The 22925-nt window shown below is 38.4% G+C and overlaps 1 protein-coding gene across 1 annotated transcript in view; it reads right to left on the bottom strand.

Moving 5' to 3' along the window:
• USH2A (usherin) overlaps window positions 1–22925 on the bottom strand; it is a gene marked incomplete at its 3' end in the record, with an annotated part of 396540 nt that overhangs the window by 354108 nt on the left and 19507 nt on the right. The window contains exons 3-6 of the mRNA XM_081997162.1: window positions 6154–6283; window positions 5021–5084; window positions 2408–2702; window positions 938–1122 (exon numbers count right to left, since the gene is read on the bottom strand). Coding sequence (XP_081853288.1) covers window positions 938–1122; window positions 2408–2702; window positions 5021–5084; window positions 6154–6283 — 674 coding nt within the window. The remainder of the gene's footprint in view (window positions 1–937; window positions 1123–2407; window positions 2703–5020; window positions 5085–6153; window positions 6284–22925) is intronic.

Here is a 22925-nt window from a genome sequence, read left to right on the forward strand (position 1 = left end):
AAAGTGAAACAACAACAAAAGCAAAATGCCTACAGCACCCGGTACTGTATTTTCTGACTGACATTCAGCCAAGTACTAAACAAGCCTAATACTGGCATCTGAAATCAGGCAAGAGATGGTGCATTTGAATATATGTAGTAGTATAGATTCAAATATATACATGTACATACATGCATATGTGTGTGTGTAAAATGATAATATATATTAACTATTATGTATGTTTTATATTTATGAAATGGATACTGTATATATTTTTGTATTTTTAAATTTGCACATGCTAACTGTCTAGTAAAAAGGCTTGCAACATGTTTTTAAGAAGGTAATGATCCTTCTTGCCCTACCCCGCCCTGTTTTATTTTGGTTCTTGCTTAGAAAGATTAGAAAGCTTCAAGACACAATTTTCAACACATTCCTTACATGCTTTGCATGATTAGCAGCATGAAGAGGGGACAAGCATTCAAGGCTGAATGATTGTCCCCTCTTCACCACCATTTTATACTTAAGTTTGGCCTCTCTTCTAAGCTTCAGAACAAGTTGCACTCTCAGAGATCAGAAGGAATACTTTAACACCCACCAGATTGTTTTAAACAATCTGTAATATCAGCACCTTCCTCCACTCCATCTCAGCATTCTGTAATTCTACTGACAATAGCCCCCCAGCACACAAGCATGTAAAATTTCAAAGTCTAGCTCAAAAATAACAGAGGAATCAATTGTGTCACATTCCTCAATGTCTGAAATCTGATAATAATGACAGATGACCTTTTGGCAGTCTTAATCGAAAGGTCAGATTTGGGATCTTTTATATACACAGCATCCCATAATAAATGAGTATACCAAATTAAAAGATTCTATCTCATTGGGACATAGAAATGAATTGTGTCTGCATGTTACCTGTTCAAAGCATCTGCATTATGCAGATAATACCCACTCATACCTTGGAAGCTGGAGACAGTTGACAGAATCTGGTTTTTCCAGAGTTCCATTGTTATCCATTCCAAAAATACTGCAATTTTTAGCAAAATACTGCCAGTCTTCCCAGTTTAGATCACCTCTTTTTTTCCTTTCAATTTTTATTGCTTCAGGGTGTGGGCTAAAGAACTGCAGTACAATATAGAATACCTACAAGATAACAAATTTGTAAACTGATGTTAACAGCTAAGTTGTGAAACAATTAGAATATACACTTTCTTTCAATGTGACAATATAGTCTGCTTTATCCCTCACAGGCAGAAAAAGAACCAGTATTCCAGTCCACATTTTCACAATGATAAACAAAGATAACCTTTTTTGTCAAACAAGCTCTTTGATCTCTCAGACATTGTTACAAAACTGAACTGTGGCATCAGAACTCCACTTTTTCTCAAAGACCATTTGAAAATGTACTACAAAGTCAAGCCACTGTTTGTTACAGAAATATTATTTTGGCAAAAACGAAGAGCATAACTTTGTGTTGCCAAATATTTGACAAGTGGTTTGTCTGATAAAAGGTAAATTTTTAAATTTTTAAAAATTTTTTATCTCCCTAGTTTTAGCTTGGAATCTCTTCAAATACCCTGTATTGCATTGAAGAGCACTTCCCCCAGCATACTGCTTATGCAGAAATGTATACATGTCAAATAAACCAAGTCTTAGAACTTCACAGACATTTGAACTCACTTTTAACAAAAGGACTAATTCTTACTATGTAGCCAAAACCTCTCATCATATTCTTTCCCTTCTCCTCATTAATGACAAAAAAGAAAAAAGATAAGCTACCAAGAACACACAGAAATTTGGTAGAGCCCCTATTGTGAATGCAGCCCGACTACTGATCTATCCCCCTTCCAAGACATTCTGACACTCTCAACAGCATAGTGAAGTGTTAGGTGCAGTGTGGCCTCTTGAGGAACCTTGCCTGCTTATTGTATTCTCCTTCCATATTCCTCAGGAGGCTAAACTACCATCTCTAGAACATAAATTGCCTCTGATATGTCAGTGTGCTGCAGACATGTTAGATTCCTTTTGACTGCAGTCAGCTTTCTACCAGAAGGTATAAAACAAGCATCTCAAGTTTTAATAGCCATCAAAATTCAAGTCAAAATTTACAAAAGTGCAGTTAAAAGGGAGCAAGCAATTTCTAAATATTTGTGTCCTCACACAGGATATCCACTCTGGTATATCTATTCCAGATTACTGCTTGTTACAACAGCCAAGGCACATCAAAAGAGAATGCATGCAGGAACCATAATGAATTCTGTTGCCTTTTGCATTGTTTCATGCTGATAAAGGAAGTTTTCTTCCTGGTCCCATAAAGATAATGTCTTAAAGGATAAGGTTTGCATTTCCTCAAAACTGTAATAAAATGTCTACAAAAATCTTTTCCTAGCTTTGATTTAATAAATAGTAAATGTAATCTTCTTATTACCTGATACTGTCCATTTTGTAAATCTATTGTGATAGAAACACCGTGATCCAGACCTGCAGTATTAGCAAACACAGATGAAATCCAGGTGGTCCCAATGTCATCATCATTGATGTAATACAGAGGATGGGCTTCTGCATCCAGCCTCAGCACTCTGTCGTTAGTGGTATCGTCTGCACCATTAGGGATGCAGTATCTCTGTATCAATGGGTGTACCCGGGCATGACTTCCAGGACAGCGGCACTCAGACTGGGTATGCAGATGAGGAAATTTTCCAGAGAATACTTCCAAAATGTCTCTGTCACAGCATATAAAAAAGTAATTACATACATGATAAAAAAAGGACAAGTGCCACTTTGTGCCTCTAGGCTCATAGATTAAACAAATCTCAGTTCAGATTATAGTAGAAGCCCTAAAGGCCTGGTTTCATCTCACATAAAGGGGGCAATCAGCTAGGAATCAGGCCATACAGGGTCCCTATGTAATCAATGGTATGCAGCTGGAACCTTCAGACAGTGTCAGTGAAGCAGCACTCTTTCATTGCTCCACAGACATATATGGAGCCAAGGGAAATGAGCTCCTTGTTGGGGTGTGTAAAGACAGGCAGGATGAATTCTACCCTAGATGCAAGGAGAAAAACTCTCAACATTTTATTATGGCATCATGTCTGACACCAATAATTGATCTGGACACTGCTCTTAAGGGTACCATAGTATTGGCATATTGCCTGTAACCACAGATGTTTGCACTCAAATCCTCCAAAAAGACCAGCTTGAGCAGTATCACATTGCACCTTAGAAAACCTGGATAGAAATATTTTCACTTTTAACTAACTTTAATACAAGTGCCCACTTTTTTAGCTGCCCCAGTCTGTGATCCCTCTGGTTGCTTCTTACAGCCCATGTCAAAGCCATTAAGTTACTTTAGCTCCCTCTGACATCAGCAACTGAAATAGATACATAGATAGGTAGGTAAGCAGATAGATATATGAACAACATGGACAGGTTACCTAAACCTTTATCTGCTCATCTGTGGTGTAAAAGAAGGATTTTGTGAGCCTGGAAGATATTGAATTTTTAAATTAAAAGCCTCTTTTCCCATTCTCCTACTTTATCAGTAAAAACATCTAATTTTTGCATACTTAGTAAGCAAATAAATACTTGCTAGCTGCCACTACAAATTCCACAGAACCCGAAGTTACACAGCCTTTTAGATAGCCATAGACTTAAATTAATAAGCAGGCAAGATTTTCATTCACAGTTTATCCCAGATAAACATTTTGGACCAAGTTATTTGTGGATATAAAACTGCATCTACAAAGACATCAGGTCACAAGACTTTGTAAAATACCTTAACTTAAAATTTTTAAACTTTATTCATTTCACTGACTTAAACTGTAGTTCAAAGGATTTGATAAGCATTGGTCTGAAAGAATATAACCAACATGGCTTCCATATAACTTGGAATTCAGACTCATATTAATACTTTAAATTCACAGGAGCTCAGTTTATAGTAATGTCCTGCAGACAGCTGAGCTGCTAGGAAACTGCTCTACATCTTATTGAAAGACTATCATTAAGTAGCCTTGAGGTCTGCAGTCACGAGTGTCATTGCATCTAGCCTACCCAGAAGCACCACACAAATAGGACCTGACTACTTCTGGCCATCTTGAATGAACTAGGTTAATCCAGCATGAGGTAGATAACAAAGGTAACATTTCTTTGTAATGTGCTAGGAAGGGAGGCTGGAGGGCAACAGAAATTGCAGTGGCAACCTAATTTGGCCTCAAGGATGAAGGAAATCAAAGCAATTGCCCAGGGCTATGTGGGCTGAGCTAGCAAAGTCATTGGCTGCTTATGGTGACAATCTAATACAGAAAGCAACATACAGTTAAGACAATAGCACCTCGGGGTAGGGGGGAATGAGAGGGGAGGAACATCAAGGATACCCAACATCGACATCTGATACCGTGGGGAAGCTGAGACCAGAGGAAAGGAAGTGCTAAGCATGGGAGCCAAGCTCACAGCCACAAAGCCAGCATGTTGACCAGTTGGAGTGCCTGTTGTCAATTGGATCACCAGTATCAAAATGGTCTAAACTGGACTGGCCTGCTATGTTCCCTTCCTTGTCCCACATGGAGCGCTCAGAAAACTTGGCAAGTCTCATTCAGCAGGACTAAGCTTATAGGCACAGACTATTATGTCAGAATTATGATGAGTTTATAACACCAAGACAGTTTATAAGCATTGAAACCTAGCAACTGGACCTACCCTCTGCAAGAACACTTAAGTCAGGTCGTAACAGGGACAACAGTAACAAGGAAAGCACACATTTATTATCGAATGGTGGGTTTCACTACATATTACATACACTAGTTATAGTTAAGCTATATTATTCAAAAGCAAAACCCATTAAGTTGTTACATTTATTTTAAATCAAGATTTTTTTAGATTAAAAATCATCTTTGAAACAAGGTTCAGTAAACAACATCATAAGCAATCATCTAGAGGAGACATCAGAAAAGCACTATTCTTTGGGAAATAAGTATATTGTTATTTATTCTTTCTTCTCATCACACTCCTATTTTTTTTTTTTACAAAAATAAAGGTTCTTTACCTGTTTGTAAGTGCCACTGGGTAAAATCGAAAATCTTGCATTCTTCCAACAAATTGCTCTAAACCTAAGAAAACATACTATAAATAAGTAATCTACTGAGCAGAAGGCAGCTTTGCAATGCGTGAGAGCACCTTTAATTCAGCACTCAAAGCTCTCCTGCACAATTACCCCTCCTGAATGAAACCATCTTGGACCTGGACAAAACTATAGAGGGCAGTGACTTATTTTTTTTGATAAAAAAGAATGATTTATAATAACTTTATAAGAACATTTTGTACCTATCTCTTTTCTGATTAGAGAGGTGGCACAAGGATCGGCTCATTAGACAGAAGTAATGAGCCAGTCCATGTGCCACCTCTAATTAGAGAAGAGATACAGTAGGTACAACTGTACCTATCAATTTATACAATAAAGATAAAAAGCATTTTAAAATATTCCTTTCTTTTATACGCTTATTAGTTATCCAGTATTCAGAAACAGAATCACAGGAAAACACATTCCAAATAAAAGCTTTAAGAAATGGGGCATAGAATTAATTCTGGTCCAAGAGCACAATAAAGTTAAGTTACATACAGTTATATTTAGGAGTTAGCTTCAAATTCTGCATGTTCCTGAAGAGCAATAGTCAGTGTTCTTACATCTGCAGAGCCAAGAATTTGTGGAGAGCAACAAAACATCCCCCAGCTGTTCTGCAATGATTATGTCATGCTGTAGTACACACAAAATTCTAGATAGAGATGAATAACGTTATCAGGCATTGCTAGATGCTGAGGGGTTCTCATTCTATTAGTGGTTTACATGAGTATTGATAGAACTGAAGAACATGAACAGACAGAAGTTTTCAGCTCTATTCCTGACTCTGGAGAGGAGTGTAGTCTTGTAGCCATGCACAATTCCATTCTGAAATAGTTTCATATATTTACTCAGAAAAACTATGATTGTAAATGAATGGAATGTGTCACTTTATAGACCTACATTTTAAAGCAAGAAAACCTACCTATATGCAGTAGTACATAGAATAAATTATGAACCTACATAGATAACTTAAAATTACTCACATTTTTTAACCACATCTTGTGCACATCTTGTTTTGATTATTCCAGTGTATTCCACTAACATACTGCAAGATTTACCTGTGAAGCTTTGTCCAATTTGCAGTGTACCATCAGTATCTGCAACTGTTCCCACAAGAATTCTTGAATCAAACGGTGTGTTGTCACCTTCCCAGCCATTCAAGAAGAAACTAATTCTGCTGTGATGCACCTATAGAATCAACGTAAAGGGGCAAACATGCTTCATTACGCAATTATTTTGATTTCTCTACATGTTGCGTCTGTCACTGATTAACCATTAACATTACTTCTACCTACTTGCTGCGTGTCTTTATTTTCAGTCCCTACTGAAAGTAGTTACCTCTTTTCTGTCCATCCATTAGCAATCCAGTTAAGATCATCACTCAGATGCACAGAGTATAACATTGCTACAGCGGTTAAAACAAAGAAGAAAGTACAGTACAGTGATTTGGCAGGGAGGGGGAAGAGAGAAAAAGAAGGGTCTGTTTCACAAGGTACATGGCTGGTTACAGCTACTTCACCACTTCAGGCCATAGGCACATGTTAGAGCTGTCAGAGCTCTTCTCATACACATCAGCTCATACAGGCCTCAAGGGGCTATCTACCATGCTTAGGATAACCAAACACAGCACGTTTCAGCCAGGCCTCTAACACCCCTCCAAAAATGCCTCCCTAACCCCAGTGTGTTTCTTTCTACACAGGCTGAAGGGAACAGTATAGGAACTGGCTACGTCTGCTTTATACCCAATGGGTAATTCCCTGACATCAAGGGAACCCTTAGCTAAGAATATGGACTCAGCCAGCACCCCAGGGTACTGTTTTCTGCAAGCGTTCCCTTCCCTGCCAAGTCATTTTAAATTCGAGCTAACGTTCATAGAAATACTTTATGGCATTCTCCCAGCTCCACAAAGTCACAAGATGCTGAGCTTTTACAAAGTACTTTTTTGCATTAAAAATCCTCATGTTTAGGTTACATAAAATTATAAAACATTTATGCCTCACTACAAGAAGGATGCTGAGGTGCTGGAGCGTGTCCAGAGAAGGGCAACGAAGCTGGTGAGGGGTCTGGAGCACAAGTCTTATGAGGAGCGGCTGAGGGAACTGGGGTTGTTCAGTCTGGAGAAGAGGAGGCTGAGGGGAGACCTTATCACTCTCTACAACTACCTGAAAGGGGGTTGTGGCGATGTGGGTGTTGGTCTCTTCTCCCAAGTAACTAGTGGTAGGGCTAGAGGAAATGGCCTCAAGTTGCGCCAGGGGAAGTTCAGATTGGATATTAGGAAAAATTTCTTGACCGAGAGGGTGGTCAAGCATTGGAACAGGCTGCCCAGGGAGGTGGTGGAGTCACCATCACTGGAAGTATTCAAAAAATGTGTGGATGTGGCGCTTCAGGACATGGTTTAGGGGACACAGTGGTGCTGGATTAATGGTTGGACTTTATGATCTTGAAGGTCCTTTCCAACCTTAGTGATTCTGTGATTTAATAGTATGGGAGTGCCTTTCAGACTTATGTTTCATGAAATTCAATGCTCATTTAAAAAGTACAGGCACATACAAAATGCAAACTGGAGGCATTGTAGCTATAGTTTTTTATAATTAACTTAATGGGAAGCTGACTAAGTTCGACTTATGCAAAACTTTTGAACTCTGTTGAATTGTTTACCCAAAAAACCAGAATCTTTTCTATTTCAGAAAGCGTTCTATTTGCAAACCTGAAATTACTTAATTTTTAGCAATATTTAGCTTGCATAAGGCTTATTTCACATCAGAGTTTGGTAGCCTTCAGATTTTGATACATCGTTTTCTTGTTGATTTAGAGAGCATTATTTCCATTTTGCAGATATGGATGCCTGGTGAATCTATCTACAGAGGCCAAATAAAACTAGACTACTTTAGCCTATCTTGATACTCAAGCTAATCAAAACAAAATAAACCTGGAATAACTGCTTCCATAAGAACAATATATATGTGAGGACAAGCCAGAATAATTTCTTTCAAAGATGAAAGCCAGAACCTGAAAAAGAAATCAGTTTGAAAACCACAATATAAGGACTCACAATGCCATTCCACCAATAAAAGTCTTTCAAATTTCAGACCAAGATAAACAGACACAATTATCTATAAATCTGAGCTCAGATGATCAGCATCAGTGCCTCAGGCAGTACGAGTCTATCAGTATTTTAAGAAAGAAAATATGAAATGAGATGGTTGTGTTTGGGGGTTTTGGTTTTTTTTTATTTAGGCTTCATACAAAATTGTACAGATTAATTTTTCTCATTAAACTGCACTTTCAAACATACACATGCATGCTGAGCTTTATTGCCATTTCCAGATTCAGTCAATATTTCCCAAATTTAGACAGGAATATTTATTGCCCTTCCACTGATGGAAGTTTGAAGGCTATTATCATAATTACTAAGCCTTGAGATTTGTTCAAAAAGTTATTGCATATGAGTTCCACCACTCAAAGTACATCTCTCCATTTTAAATTATCTTTTGTGTTGACACATCAATGACCTAAATACAACAGTTTTTTATTTAATTGTAATTCAAAGCCCTCTAAACATCTGATGCCCTATTTGCAAGAGCCTAAGTATATGTGTATTATGGTGGTTACATTGCATTTTTTCTGCATCACATTTTTTACAGCCTGTTACTGTCATTTGGTGTTTGACTGTTATCATCATAAAAGATACAGGCTTTTCTACTTTGTTATTTGTAGCATTATCTCATGTTTTACAACATCTTTGCACAACATGCCCGCACATGAAATATAACTAGTGAAAAGTTCTCAGTGGTATTAATGCATAAAAAAGAATGTGGTTCCATCTCTACTGTCTTTACCCAGCCAAAAGCTGATGAACAGCCAATTTTCCTTTATCACATTAGCACAGCCATGAGGGAAACACATTTGTTCTAGTCAGCTACACTAAAGATACTATTACCAATCTAACATATACATGTTTTATATCAGCAGTATTCTCAGAGTATGAGGGAGCCAACAATATATTAACACTAGCATGACAGTTTATTTAAGAAAAGAAAATTGTCTCTGTAGAGGGACAGAAGTTAGAAATGTATGGCTAAAGCTCAGTGTCACTGGTCTAATAAAGGTAATAATTCTTAAGCTTTCTTTATAGCAGGTAACACTCCTGTGGCAGCTCTGTCATATCATTCAAGTAAAAATGTTGTCTTTTACAAGTTTAAGAGTACTTTTATTTTCAGTCAGATATGAAGCATGTTCCTGCTTTCCTGTTTTCACTGTAAAACATTTGTAAGTGGCATTCAGAAATGGGCACGCTCACCCCCATCAGCTCCTTGCAAACTCTCAGCTGCAGCTTCTATAGGACCCGATTCTGCCTCCCCCAGTCGTAAGCGGAGTGCTCGCCTTCATGCACCCCTACTAAAATTGGTGGGACTATTTATGACTTAAGAGTGACAGAATTGGGCCCTAAATGACCAGGTATATTTACTTGTTGAAAATAGGTGACTAACGACAATTTTAAATCTCCCTCCCTGCCCCCCCCAATCTCTTTGTATTAAATAGGATTTAGAATAGTTGGGTTTAATATAGCACATCCCCAAGGTAGCCCTAAGCACTTTACAATGCTGAATTGGATATCAGTGGTGCAGTGACTGTGTAAGGCAAAGGCAGCAGTCATTATGCATTTGGCAGTAGCTCAATGTAATGATCCCCCTGCTGGTTATTAAAGGGGGTATGAATATCTGACATGGGAGGAAAATGTAGGAGGGAAACCATGTGTGGTATAAAAAAAGAATCCCAGCGGCTCTCCACTGTGGGAGGAGAGGAATGTCTCAAAGTTTGGTGTCAGTTTAGACGAAGCTAAATAAGAAGGAAGGCTGGCACCGAATCGGCTGTTTGATGTGGTTATTTAAGGTCTCCTGACCGTAGCCTTAAATTGCATAAAATACCACAGAAATAAAAGATGAATTTCACTCCTGACTAGGACAAAAGGATTATTCCCCTGTTGTCTTTATTAATAACATTCTATAGGAATTTGCCCCAAGAGAGTAACAGGAGATGGGTAGGACAGGCTGGCCTCATGGTTGTGCAGAGCACAGTACCAGAAGCCTGGGACATCAGCGCTCTAATCCCAGCTCTGAAGCCATCTCTCCTTCCCGTGCTTCCCCATCTGTCAAATACTTAGCAAATCACCTCACAGGGAGGTGGCAAGGATTAGTTACTAAGATAAATTCACTATGCGACTACATTAGCCTCTGCCAATGCAGAACCTAATACCAATTCCAAGCAATGGAAAATCCATTTGATGGTGAACTGAGATGGTGAAAGATATCCACAATCTTTCCTCTAATAGCATTCTTGTTATGATCCAGAAGAGTTTCAAAGATGAGAGGTGCTGGGCCAACGAACTGATAGGCAAGTTCCTTCAGTGCTCCCGAACAAAGCTCTTGCGGTCCTCCGTCACAAGCAAATTGCCCATCGGAGCCAGCAATACCAAATCCAACCGCTTCCTACCCAGAAAAAGTCCCCTACCTTATGGGTCACTGTAGTGCAGAATGAAGGAGGACACACTGAAGGACAAGCTACCACTTATAAAACAATACAGGGACAGGAAAGGCATTACAACTGTTTATTTTCTCACCTAAGGACCTGTTACTCAGACCCTACCCATGAAAACATAACAATGAAACTTCACATGAATTTTGCCACTTGGTTTGGATCAGGCAGATCTGTCACAAACAAAAGCCAGTGTTTTCATGTATTAACTGCTAACAGACACATCCTCTATATTGCTGTAACCTGTGTGGTAAAAAAGAAGCATCACAACCAAAAACTGCACTTCAGAGCAGTTGTACTGGCTAAGGCTGAGGGACTAACTGGCAAAAAGCAGAAGCAGGGGAACATATAGGAGCATGGTAACCATATATGATACTGCTTCCTGAATACTCATTGAACCTCAAACCACTGGCAGCTCAGAGACCTCATCAGGCAGCTATGGTTTCTGTATATTTAGTAACTTTCCATGGATTTCTCTTGCATGAATTTGTATAGCTGCTCCTTGTATGCAAAACCTCGTACTTCCCAAAGCCATACACTGGACAGACCAATTCAAGAATGTGATGGGTTTTTCCTTTCTCTTTTTTCTTTTAAGCCTCAAACTGTAGTGTTACCTACAGGTATAATGCATAATAATGTATAAATAAGTAGTATAGCAGGTATAAATAAACAGTATAAGAGATATAACAAAATATTTAGTATTTCAATTAAAATTATCAATATGCTTTTCAGAAAAAGCCTAATATTCCTCTTCATTAACACAGAGGCAGAAGACATTTTGGGTATCAAATAAAAGAAACTGTTATATTGATTGCCCTATTTTGAGCTACAATGGCACTTTCCAAGCCAAAGCCAATTTGGGGGACTTCTGACACCCCAGTCTACAAAGTTTTGGCTTTGGTATGGAATAAGGGGTGGATACTGTCCTGGTTTCAACAAGGGTAGAGTTAATTCTCTTCATAGACACTAGCGTGAGGCTATGTTTTGGATTTGGGATGAAAAAATGTTGATAACATGCTGATGTTTTGAGTTGTAGCTAAGTAGTCAAGGACAGTCCAGCTTTTCATGCTGGCCTGCCAGCGAGAAGGCTGGAGGTGAAGAGTAAGCTGGGAGGGGACACAGCCAGGACAGCTGACTCAGGCTGGCCAAAGGGATAGTCCATACCATATGATGTCATGCTCGGTAAATAAAGCTGGGACAAATTAAAAAGAAGGGGTGAAGGGACATTCAGAGTTACAGTGTCTGTCTTCCCAGGAAACCATTAGGTGTGATGGAGCGCTGCTTTCCTGGAGATGTCCCTGCCTGCCCATGGGTAGTGGCGAATGAATTCCTTGTTTGGCTTTGCTTGTGTGCGCGGCTTTTGCTTTACCTGTTAAACTCAAACCATGAGTTTTCTCACTTTTACTCTTCCGATTCTCTCCCTCATCCCACTGCAGGAGTGAGCGGCTGTGTGGTGCTTAGCTGCTGACTGGGGTTAAGCCACGATGAGGTAATAACAGAATCACAGAATCATTAAGGTTGGAAAAGACCTTCAAGATCATCAAGTCCAATCATCAACCCAACACCACCATGCCCACTAAACCATGTCCCCAAGTGCCACGTCTACACATTTTTTGAACACTTCCAGTGATGGTGACTCCACCACCTCCCTGGGCAGCCTGTTCCAATGCTTGACCGCTCTCTCTGTAAAGAAATTTTTCCTAATATCCAGTCTAAACCTCCCCTGGTGCAACTTGAGGCCATTTCCTCTCGTCCTATTGCTAATTACTTGGGAGACCAACACCCACGTTGCCACAACCCCTTTTCAGATAGTTGTAGGGAGCGATAACGTCTCCCCTCAGCCTTCTCTCCTCCAGGCTGAACAACCCCAGTTCCCTCAGCCGCTCCTCATAAGACTTGTGCTCCAGACCCCTCACCAGCTTCATTGCCCTTCTCTGGACACGCTCTAGCACTTCAACATCCTCCTTGTAGTGAGGGGCCCAAAACTGAACACACACATATATATTACATCACAACATACATGTGTGGTATCTGGCACATTTAAGCAACATACACATTTTCTTCTCACACATTAATCACCCTGTCATCAAAATGTCCTGTTACATATATATAAAGGCAACTGAGACAATTTTAGTCTCTTATGTAAACTGAATTGCATCATTTCAGCCAAAATAAATGAAGGTACGTGAATTCTTCTTCAGTGGATGCTATGATCTTTTTGCATCAGTAAGATTTTTCCATTAAAAATAAGTCTTAATATTAATACTACCCACATGCCTTGTACAAAATTATTTCTAATAAATAAGATAGAAAGGAGAGACATGGGAAAGAATCCTTTCTGTTCTGTCAAAAAATAATAAGCAATACCTAAATATATCATAGCAGAGCTCAAGATCACTAACCAGAGATGGAATCTCGACTGTACTAAATGACATACAACCAACAGACATGGTAGTCTCTTCGCCAAATGTCTTAGAATTTATAATTATTACCTGCTTCAAAGACATACCTGTTTTTTAGTAACTACAATCTTTCCCTTTAGGTTATTTTTCCTATCCTAATATTTAATGGCACAGGAAAAATTTATTAAAATATTACAGGTAAATTAAGGGAAGTTATTTCAAGACAACATTAATCTCTTCTACTGGTTAGATATGCATTCCCTTTATTCATCATAGCTTCTAGTAACCATAAAATACAATTTAATCTTAAAGTTTCTGCTCGTCATCTATTGTTCTAACAACTAGATCACAGTGTCTGGCAAGACAGATGAAGAAACCAGATGGATTTCTTCCCAGATTTGCAGGCCATAAATGAGGAGTTCCACAACTGAGAGAACTCTGGCACCAAAAATTGAAGAAAAAAGTCTTTTCCAGTCATTCAAGCCAAATGATACCAACCCTGGCCTATTTAGTTATCCAGCCAATTCAGTGATGGCAAACACTTCAACTGTAACTTCAGTTCTCAAGGCTATTTATACCAAAGCAAGTCTCAGATGGCAGGGGCAGGAATGACCGACACATGTAAAACAAGGACAAGGACCAAAAATTCATCTTCAGATAACTGCTAGGAAATGGAATACATAGCAGTACACATAAGACCACTGTTTTCAAACAAGATGAAAAAGAAGCAGTTCAGGGATCTATGATATGTACCAGATACTGAACAAGATTCTTCCAAATACCAGGTATCTGAAAACTAAAATTAAAAAAAAATGCAAGCTAATTTTTAAGTTACAGATCCAAATTTAGCTAGCTGCAAATACAAGTTAAATTTAAAAATTAAATACAAACTCAAATGTAAAGCCTGTTTCTTAAATGTGAGAAAACAAGCACATTCCTCTTCCAATTAGCTGAACAGAAAATAAACTGCAAGAAAACTCAAACAAGTCTGTATTAGTTCATCCTTTAAATAATCTCTGTTTGCACGGCAAGAAGTTTCTCACAAATAGAAATAATTGTATTATTATAAAGAAGATGATACACCATATGAAGAATTTTTAAGTGCTTTATGAAGAGCAATTAGGTAGCCATACAATTTACCTGTACGGCATAAAAAAAGATGTTCCATTTATTTTCCAGATCAGCAAACTGGCAGAAATGACCCCTCCCCTTAGTTGCTATATAAGCTAAAGCAACTCCAAAACTAAGAGCTACACAGCTTTCACAGAGGTGTAAATGAAAGCAGAAGTTAGCATAAATTATTTGATTATTCAGAAATAACAAAGAATCTGAGATTATGAAAAATCAGAAGTTGTGACTCACCCAGCTCAAAAATTACTACACAACATACTGTTACAGTTGCTTATCATCACTTAAATTGGTATGGTTCTTATAAAAGTTGCTAGCTAAACATAGCTTGATATGTGTTAAAATAACCAAGATTCAGAAAAAACATCTTTTTTTCTTCTAAATGTATTGCGGATTTGTTGCATCAGGAACTTTTTCAATGAGCTCACCCTATAGAAATAGGCAGTGTATTAACACATTTTCTCCCAAGGTGAGAAAACAGATTAAGGTTATGACCAAAATGACAGGCCTGTGGCTTCCTTGAATACTTTAATAGAGTCAACAAATCAACAGTGGTCACTGATGACAACAGATGAGAGAAGACAATAGATGGAAGGAGGGGAATTAGTGATGTTGCTACAATAGTCTAATAAGAAACTTGAGCATAAAAATCTTTTTCACCTTCAGCATGTCTAAGTGCACTCTTTTTGCCTGCTCTTATAAAGATATACAGCATATTCTACCACGGGGGGACATGTGGGTTCGCATCTCTACTTTTGCAAAAGCAGGTGTGGAACTAAATAAGTTAACAAAAGATACAGTAAGGGGGTTTTGCATATCAAAGAGATGAGACACACAGGTATGTATTTCAGTATTTTCTTGCATAATTACAAATCTTGCTGAAGCTGCAGTTACAAAGGCTTCCACACAGCTTTAATATTTTGTAAGTGAATTTCTGTAAAGAGGAAAGATCAGTGATACGGACTTAAGCAACTCAAAGTGGACGAATGGAATATGGCGGGGGGGGGCGGTGTCCAGGCAGGGGAGGCTAATAGGATGAAACCATTAGCATGAATCTAAGTTTACTTCCAGCTGTGATTTAACCAGAGCTAGCAACCAAAAACCAATGCTGCATTTGACATTTTTAAAAATCTGTGCATTTATGAGCTCCTAAATTGATGCATCAGAAATGGCAGACAACTTTCTGCACAATTCAACACCTGCCTTCACTGAATAAATTGCAGAATTTACACATCTTGAACATCCATCATCTCAAAGGCTCATTTCCAACCCCCCAGTTCTGCCTTATTCATATTTTGCATTATTCTACTATTTTTTATTTTTCCTTTGTAAATCTGCTACATTCACATTTAGCTTTTTTTCTTCAAACACAAAAAAGTGTAGTGAATATACATGGGAGCAGATTCCATGACCCCAAGACTATTTTTCTCACAAACATCAATACAAATCAGAGAACAAAATAAATGGTTTATCCCAAAATTCCTCTATTCTCCCAAGCCTTCAGGTAATCTCTCTGTCAGCCACCTTATGACTGCTTTAGAAAATAAAGAGGTCTGGTAGTTTCCACAGGTTAACTTCTGCAGATGCGTCAGGATTCCACACCACACTCAACCACCTCCTACTCCACACGTTGCTCACAAGTACTGATGCACAGTCTGCTCGTACAGTCTTACATTGCTTATCTCCCCTTACAACATACCACGTGCAGCCTAATCCAAATGTAAAACCTTAGCTGAATAGACAATTCAGGAATAAGCACTACCATACATTTTTGTAGTGTTAGTACAGTTTGGCAGTGACGACATTATTGCCAGGGATGTTTGGGCAGATGTCTTACACCAAAATCCCCTGTACTCTTTTTTATTTTTCTCCCTCTCAGAGACAAAGCTTACAACCTTAAGATAAAGAGTTCACTTTTAGTCTTTTGTTCTTTGCATTTTAATTTTTTTATTTGGAATGAAAATTGAGACAATACAGAGGGAACTTGGCAGATCTCAAACTTGGCAAGAGATAATGAATTTATGTAGCAAACATAAGAGAACAAGAACATGTCAGGAGGAATTTGTCTAGGATCTTGTTCTCAAACAGACCAAAAAAGATGCTAATAACCGTGTTAATAGGGACAGAAGGACAGGTGGAAGCAGGGGTATGGAAACTAAAGAATAAAACCCAGGAGGACAAGCCAGCTCAGATAATTTATCTGCATAACACTTGACAAACAAATGGCGCTTTCTACGCCAGTAAAACAACTTGCTGGTGAGTTTGCCAGTGAGCTTGGTGCTGCTTCAGCTAGAACCCTGTCTTGATTTCAAATGCATTTCTCTTTCTTACCAAGTACAGAAGAAAAGGAGTACTACATTATACAGCCATTACAATTACTTTAAATCTTCATGCAATTTTGTTTGCCCATTACCTTATAGCTAATGCAAAAGATACACACATCATAAAATTTGTTTTACCTGCTTTTATTAAATGACTTCATTCAGATTTCTAAATTCCTGTGTTTCTATATTCAAATCCTACACTACCCTCACATGGCAAAAAATGAAGCATTTAAGTTATAAGAACTCTGCACCTCTGAGCAAACCCAAATCTACTACCCACCCCTCTATTTCAAGCCTTTGAAGCAACTTGGCTGCAATCTTGAAGGAAAAGAGCACAGGAATATAGAGGCAAGCTGCAACTCTGGCATGAAGGTAGGTTTCAATGTGATGCTTTTCACACATCTTTGGTTCTCAGGCCAAAGAGCATTTTACAGGAAGAAAACAAAAAGGGCTTGGGGCCATTCATTGCAACCACTGACTGAAATAACAGCGGGGTCAGGGTCTTTATTACGATGATATTAAAAAAGAAAGCGCTTAAGTTAACATTCGTGGTTAGGGGAGATTCTTTCACTTCCAACCATTCTGTCATTTTTAGAAGGAAACAATGACAATGTAATTCTAGGCTGAGATTCATTATCTAACTGTAGCCAAAACTATAAAGTCAACTCTGCCCTCTCACCAGAGCATGCCCATCTAGCCAAAATAGGCAACTACAAGTGTTTTAATGTAGTAAGTGTTTTATTTTTCGTTCATTCTTACCAAAATTCAAGGATGCTGCATTCCTATTCTTTACTGAGAGAAGGAGGTAAAAACTCCAAAATCTCCCTTTTAGCACCTCCTTAAGCTCTATAGGAAAATCACCTTCTGCCTTTAAAAACAGGAACTGAAGTTGTGCATCAGTGGAAACAGTATATGCACAAGCGATTTAGCATTAAATCACTGAATTTTTCTTCAAAATCAGGATGCTGCTTTAAGCTGACTAGAAGCCTGCATGAGGAAATGGTTTGAAATAATTCAAAAGTTTAATAATTCTTCAGTATGCTCCAAATGAACTTTCAATATGCATAAGTTCACCATAAGCAGGACCGACTAACCAAATCAGTGAATTAAACTGTGTTTTAACCCAGACTATTTTAGGACCATTACGAGAAGAGACCTGGAAAGATGCCTTTCTTTACAAGATTTATAGGGAATGCACACACACATCAGTAATTGATGACACTGTGCACAATCTTGTTGCAGAATCCAGAGGATTTTAACTTTCACTAATACAACAGGGTAAGAACACCTGTGTTGAATATATTTTCCTGCCCCCCAGCAAACTGGTAGAATAGCAGGAAAACATTCCATTTTCTTTCTTTTACTCTTGTTGTTAGACTGTGACAGACACTTTTCCAGGAGTTCCTGATAAAAAAAATCCTCAATTAGATAGCTTTTGAAATTGAAACTGCCTAAATGGGAAAAAACACCATTTTTAAAATACTGAAATTGACTCATCACAACATTCTGTCCAGAGATAACAAGTGGACTGACTAGTACTTCAGCTGTGAATTTATTTAAATGTAGACATACACATGCAGTATTAGGGAGGTAAAAACAGGATATGAAATAAACATAAGGCATCAGCTCTAAGCTCACTGTCAAGAGTATACCAAGGCTTCTAACCACAGAGTTCAGCTGAAGGTAACTATCTGTCAAATGTAATCTGTGCAAGTGAATATGCTTAAGCTGGTGCTATGAATCAACCAAAATTGCTTTGGTCTTATTGACATTCAATTGCAAGAAGTTGCAGCTCATCCAGTCCAATAGACATCTGACAACACCAAGAGTGCTTCAGTGACAGAAAGCTTTAAATATAGATGCAACTATCATCACAATACACATGGAACTAAACTTTATGATCCTTCATAACATCTTTGGAAACTGGTCAGTCAGTCATCATCTGGATGCCATAAGACCACATGTTCACCCCCTCCACCTGTTGCCACTTTCTGCAGTTAACAAATCACCGTAACTTAAAAAGAGAGAATACAGATTGACTGACAGAAAAAGACCACTCGATCTTTCATTGCTGTCCTATTAAATCTGAAATCCACGTTTGCCATTATCATCTTTGTTCACCTTCTAAAAATAAAATGACAGACCAAAATGTGTTCAAACTGTTTGCTTTAGTTAAGGGCCAGATCTTCAGCTACTATAAACTGCCTTTGGCTTCAGCAATGCCATTTTATACCTGCCGAGATTCAGACCTCAGTTACATTAAATTTACTTTCTACCTCACAGCTGTTCGTTACACCTTGAAACAAGATGTCCGATATGTGTGTATGTGGGATTTTGGACAATAAAGCATCTTGCATATCGGGTCCCAAAAGATGACCCAATTTGTGCCCTAACTTTGCACAACGGAAAGGAACACTACCTGCAACCACCTATGTGCTTGTTTGACCCTTCTCTCTTCAAGAACTCCTGCCACGTCAGTGGTAGATGCTCTAACGCAGCAGTGTCTTCTTCTATAAATTTTCATACAGCCCCACCGTCTACACGGGTTATGTACCCGCTTACTTGCCCTTCCCAGCTCCTGCTGTCTCATTCCTTCCCTCACCATACAGTGATTTGAAACGATCCCAGAGCCACAAAGATAAAGGAAGTTGGGGAAGAGGAAATAGGTTAACTACATACAGCTTGCAACCATGTTTAAGGGGGTGTACAGTGTAAGTATTTTGGGGGGAAGGGAGGAGAGGGACTCACATCCATGTTATGAGCACTCTGAACAGTTATGTCCATGCTCTGAGAATTCCAGCGTACAAAAACCAGAGACTTGAGGAAGAAACCTCATCAGGGGACCACAATGACAGAACTGTCTTAAAATAGAAAGGCTGGAGAAGATAAAGGGGCAGTAGAAGAAATGGTAAAGAACAGCAAAGGGGAAGGAAAAAGCATAAGGTCAGGAGGGGCGAGTTGTCTCTTTGCCTTTCCTTCTTTTGCCTCAGGCCCGTATCGGCCTTTCCTTTTCTTGGCTTAACTGGGATGAATTTTAATTGCAGCCTCTCTACGTGTTTTATACACTATGTACTCTCTACTTGTGTGGAGTGGATTTCCCATTCATCACAGGATTGCAGGCAAAAATCCCGGGAGCATTTTGCTTTCCTTCAAAGTTAGCTTTGCTAAAATCAATAACTTTAGGGCTGCTTCCTTTTTCTCGCACATACTCCCACCCCACAACCATTTCAAATGTCATGATTTTATGATAATTTGATTTTGTTTCTTATCTCCATACACAGGTTTATATTTGCAATCTTTCCATGATAACAGCAACAATATTCTATACTGTTTCAATAACAGTATAAAGGCAACAACCTTACAGGAACAGTGGAAACATGCTCTCATTTGTAGTTTTAACACAAGTCAATATCCTAACTGATCTCTAACAATCTCTCTTCCTACTGTCTCCTCCTCAATACCCCAGCATTCTTCAAATCAAAGTTCAGGTTTTCTTAGGGACCTGTTCTATGTCTTAAATATTTTCATTGCTTGGGCTTTTTTCCTGACCACCTACAAGTCTAGTGCAACAACCAAGAATCACAACTACATTAAATTGTACACGTCTTGTATGCAAACCACTGAATTTAGTATAAAAAGAAGGAAAAAAAAAAGGGGGGTGCACATAAGGAGGAGGGGTGTTTTCTACTGCAGATTGAGTATCATCCCTCAGCAATATTGTAACATCTCTTCCAGCTTTATATTAGCTCTCCCTTCACTAAAACTGTGTATCTTGGCATTTTAAATCCCCCTTCATTTTCCTGCTTGTCTCTCTTATTCCAATAATATTTTTCTTATCCTTGAAAACATGTCACTCCAATTCAGCAGTCTTATTACATATGCTCCCAGCATTTGTATAAGAGATATTTAGCTTTTCTTTTTGCCCTCCTTTACTCTTCTTTTTCACTATCTCCTACAATATTAATCCCTTCTCAACTGGAAATGGTTTTCCCTCAATCCAAGTCTTTCTTTTTGTGCATAGATCTGCTAGTTCAGCTTGCATTCCCTGAAGAACAACATAAATTTAAAATAAAATAAAAAAAAAAAGGGGGGGGGGAAGAGAGAGAAAAAGATGGAGCCCTGGAGTGCTCCTGAAGCAATTAACTCTGTTGAAGAACAAGCCATGTATTAACTCAAATTTGACCCCAAACTGGAAGGCAGACCAATCCATAAGGTAGTTTACAAGCTTAAGACAAACTAATAGCAATTTCATGAAGAAAGCCTTCAAGATGCAAAAATGCAAGTAACAGCAAGCAGAAGGATACAAAATAAGAATCATGTATGTCATTAATTTTTTAGACACGGGTAATTTTAGTACTGTGTTAAAAACTGAGTGATATAACACACACTGTCAATTATGTGACAAACAAGGCCGAAGACAAAGAAAGATCGATGTGAAAAGAGACAGCTTTTGAAATGGTCTGTATTTTTAAAGAATTAGTATTTAAATAAGTAAACACTGTTTTAAAATAAACAGTGGAATCAGAGATTAGCGATTCTTCTGCCACAGAGTATGCATTCCAATTATGGATTGGCAATTTTCATTTAACCTTTTGTTGGCAAGTACTTCACCAGCATTTCAGCAGTATGAAGTAATGTTAAAATGGTTAACCACAGCTCTGCCACTTTCTACCCCAACCAGCACTGTACCAATGAAAAATATTCTTTATTGCCTGTGTCCGTAGAGCTCTATCAATCTGTTACTGGTGCCTCAGGACAGAATAAACATATCTAGGCAGGGGAGTGGCAGAGAAAACAGGAGAGCTCAAAATTGCGAATACAGGTTCTGTTAAAAAATAAAATAATTAACAAATAAGCTTTGCTCTAACTACCATTTTGACCACTGATCAACCTCTGTTACTTTTACATGGAAAGGTTTAACAAGTGGCTCTTGTGCTGCAAATGAGTTCCAAACAAGAACACATAATAAGAGGATCCTAGGCATCAGATCTGAAAATACATGGAGAACAATTGCTTTCTTGCTGCATAATGACTCTATTTTCCCCAAGTCACAGAACAAATCAGGTCTGAGATATGATGATCACTATAGTAACATGAAAGGAGACAAGTATTAAGGATTCAACAAGCTGCTTTTTAGCAGCTAAACAGTTACATAGACTTGCCAAAATTAATTGAAACAAAAGGTCTGAAAGTACATTTTACATAATCTCATAACAATGCACATTTTCTCTCTGCCCCCTCCATTTAAAATACAGCACAACCACTGATTCTGAATTTTCCTGAACTACTTGTAATCATGTAAATTAGGGATGAGACGTAGATGTCAAATGAAACATCCTGTCTGAATAAAGTCTCTGTGCTTCACTAGCCAAAGAATAAGCAGATACCCACACAAATGAATGGAGCTGTTACTAATGTACAATTATTAACCCTGTATTACACTATCAGCTTTAGATTAAATTCTAGTCTTTTGTATCAATTACATGTGAAGAATTTTGCAGCACTTTGCTCAGTGCTGGGATTTGTAACTCATTCCCAAATTTAATGCAAGAATACATTGGTTCTACAACAGATGAACAGCTCTGCTGGGACTAGAAGGTTGAAAATCCATCCTTCTGTCTCTTTTTGTGATGATTTACATAAGAATAAAGCAATTATTATCACCCTCTGAATGCCTTGCCACAAAAGTTCCACGTATCCAGTTAAGGGATTTTTGCAAATAAAGTCTCTTTTCTTTCAAGAGTGAGTTTCTCTTCATGGTCAAGGATCCACAAAATTCTGCCTTTGATTCCTTTCATATTCCTCCCAAAAACCTTACTTCAGGCCCTTCCCTCCTCCTCTGTACCCTGCTTTCTTCCTTCCATCACAAAGTCCTTTAGAAATGGTCATTCAACTATTCCTTTGCACTGTAACTCTCCTACACTCTTTTTGATGACAATTCACTGTAAGCTACAATTTTCATTTTTTTAATAACTGCTTTTCTACAAAGTTACTAAGCATCTTGCCAGCAAAGCTCTGCAAAGCTGAGATCTACTACAAGTAGATACAAACTGTGCTGTTAACTGAACATAGACCAAGTTTCACTTCGGAGGACTGTGTTTTGGTAACTTATTGTTAGTATCTCATTTTTGGAAAAAGCTAAAGGAAAAAGTTTATGCAGCAGCTCCCTCAACCAACATGGATAGAGATGGGCCAGGAGAGGACCAGGGGAGGCTGCTCAGGAAGTTCATAGTGGTTTTCTGTGCACTTTAGTATACAGGCACCGAGTTAAGGCACAGAAAGGCCAGGAAGATTACTGATCAACAGCAAAGATGAGGATGCCAATAAACACAATTTAAGGAAAAGGATAAAAGCCCTTCAAATATAATCAAACACACTTAGAAGTCCAGCAGAAGAGTGGTAATCCAGTTTACCAACCTGCTACATACCTAATTAACCTGC

This window comes from Phaethon aethereus (assembly GCF_964289735.1).
Source record: "Phaethon aethereus genome assembly, chromosome: 3".
NCBI classification, from domain to species: Eukaryota; Metazoa; Chordata; class Aves; order Phaethontiformes; family Phaethontidae; genus Phaethon; species Phaethon aethereus.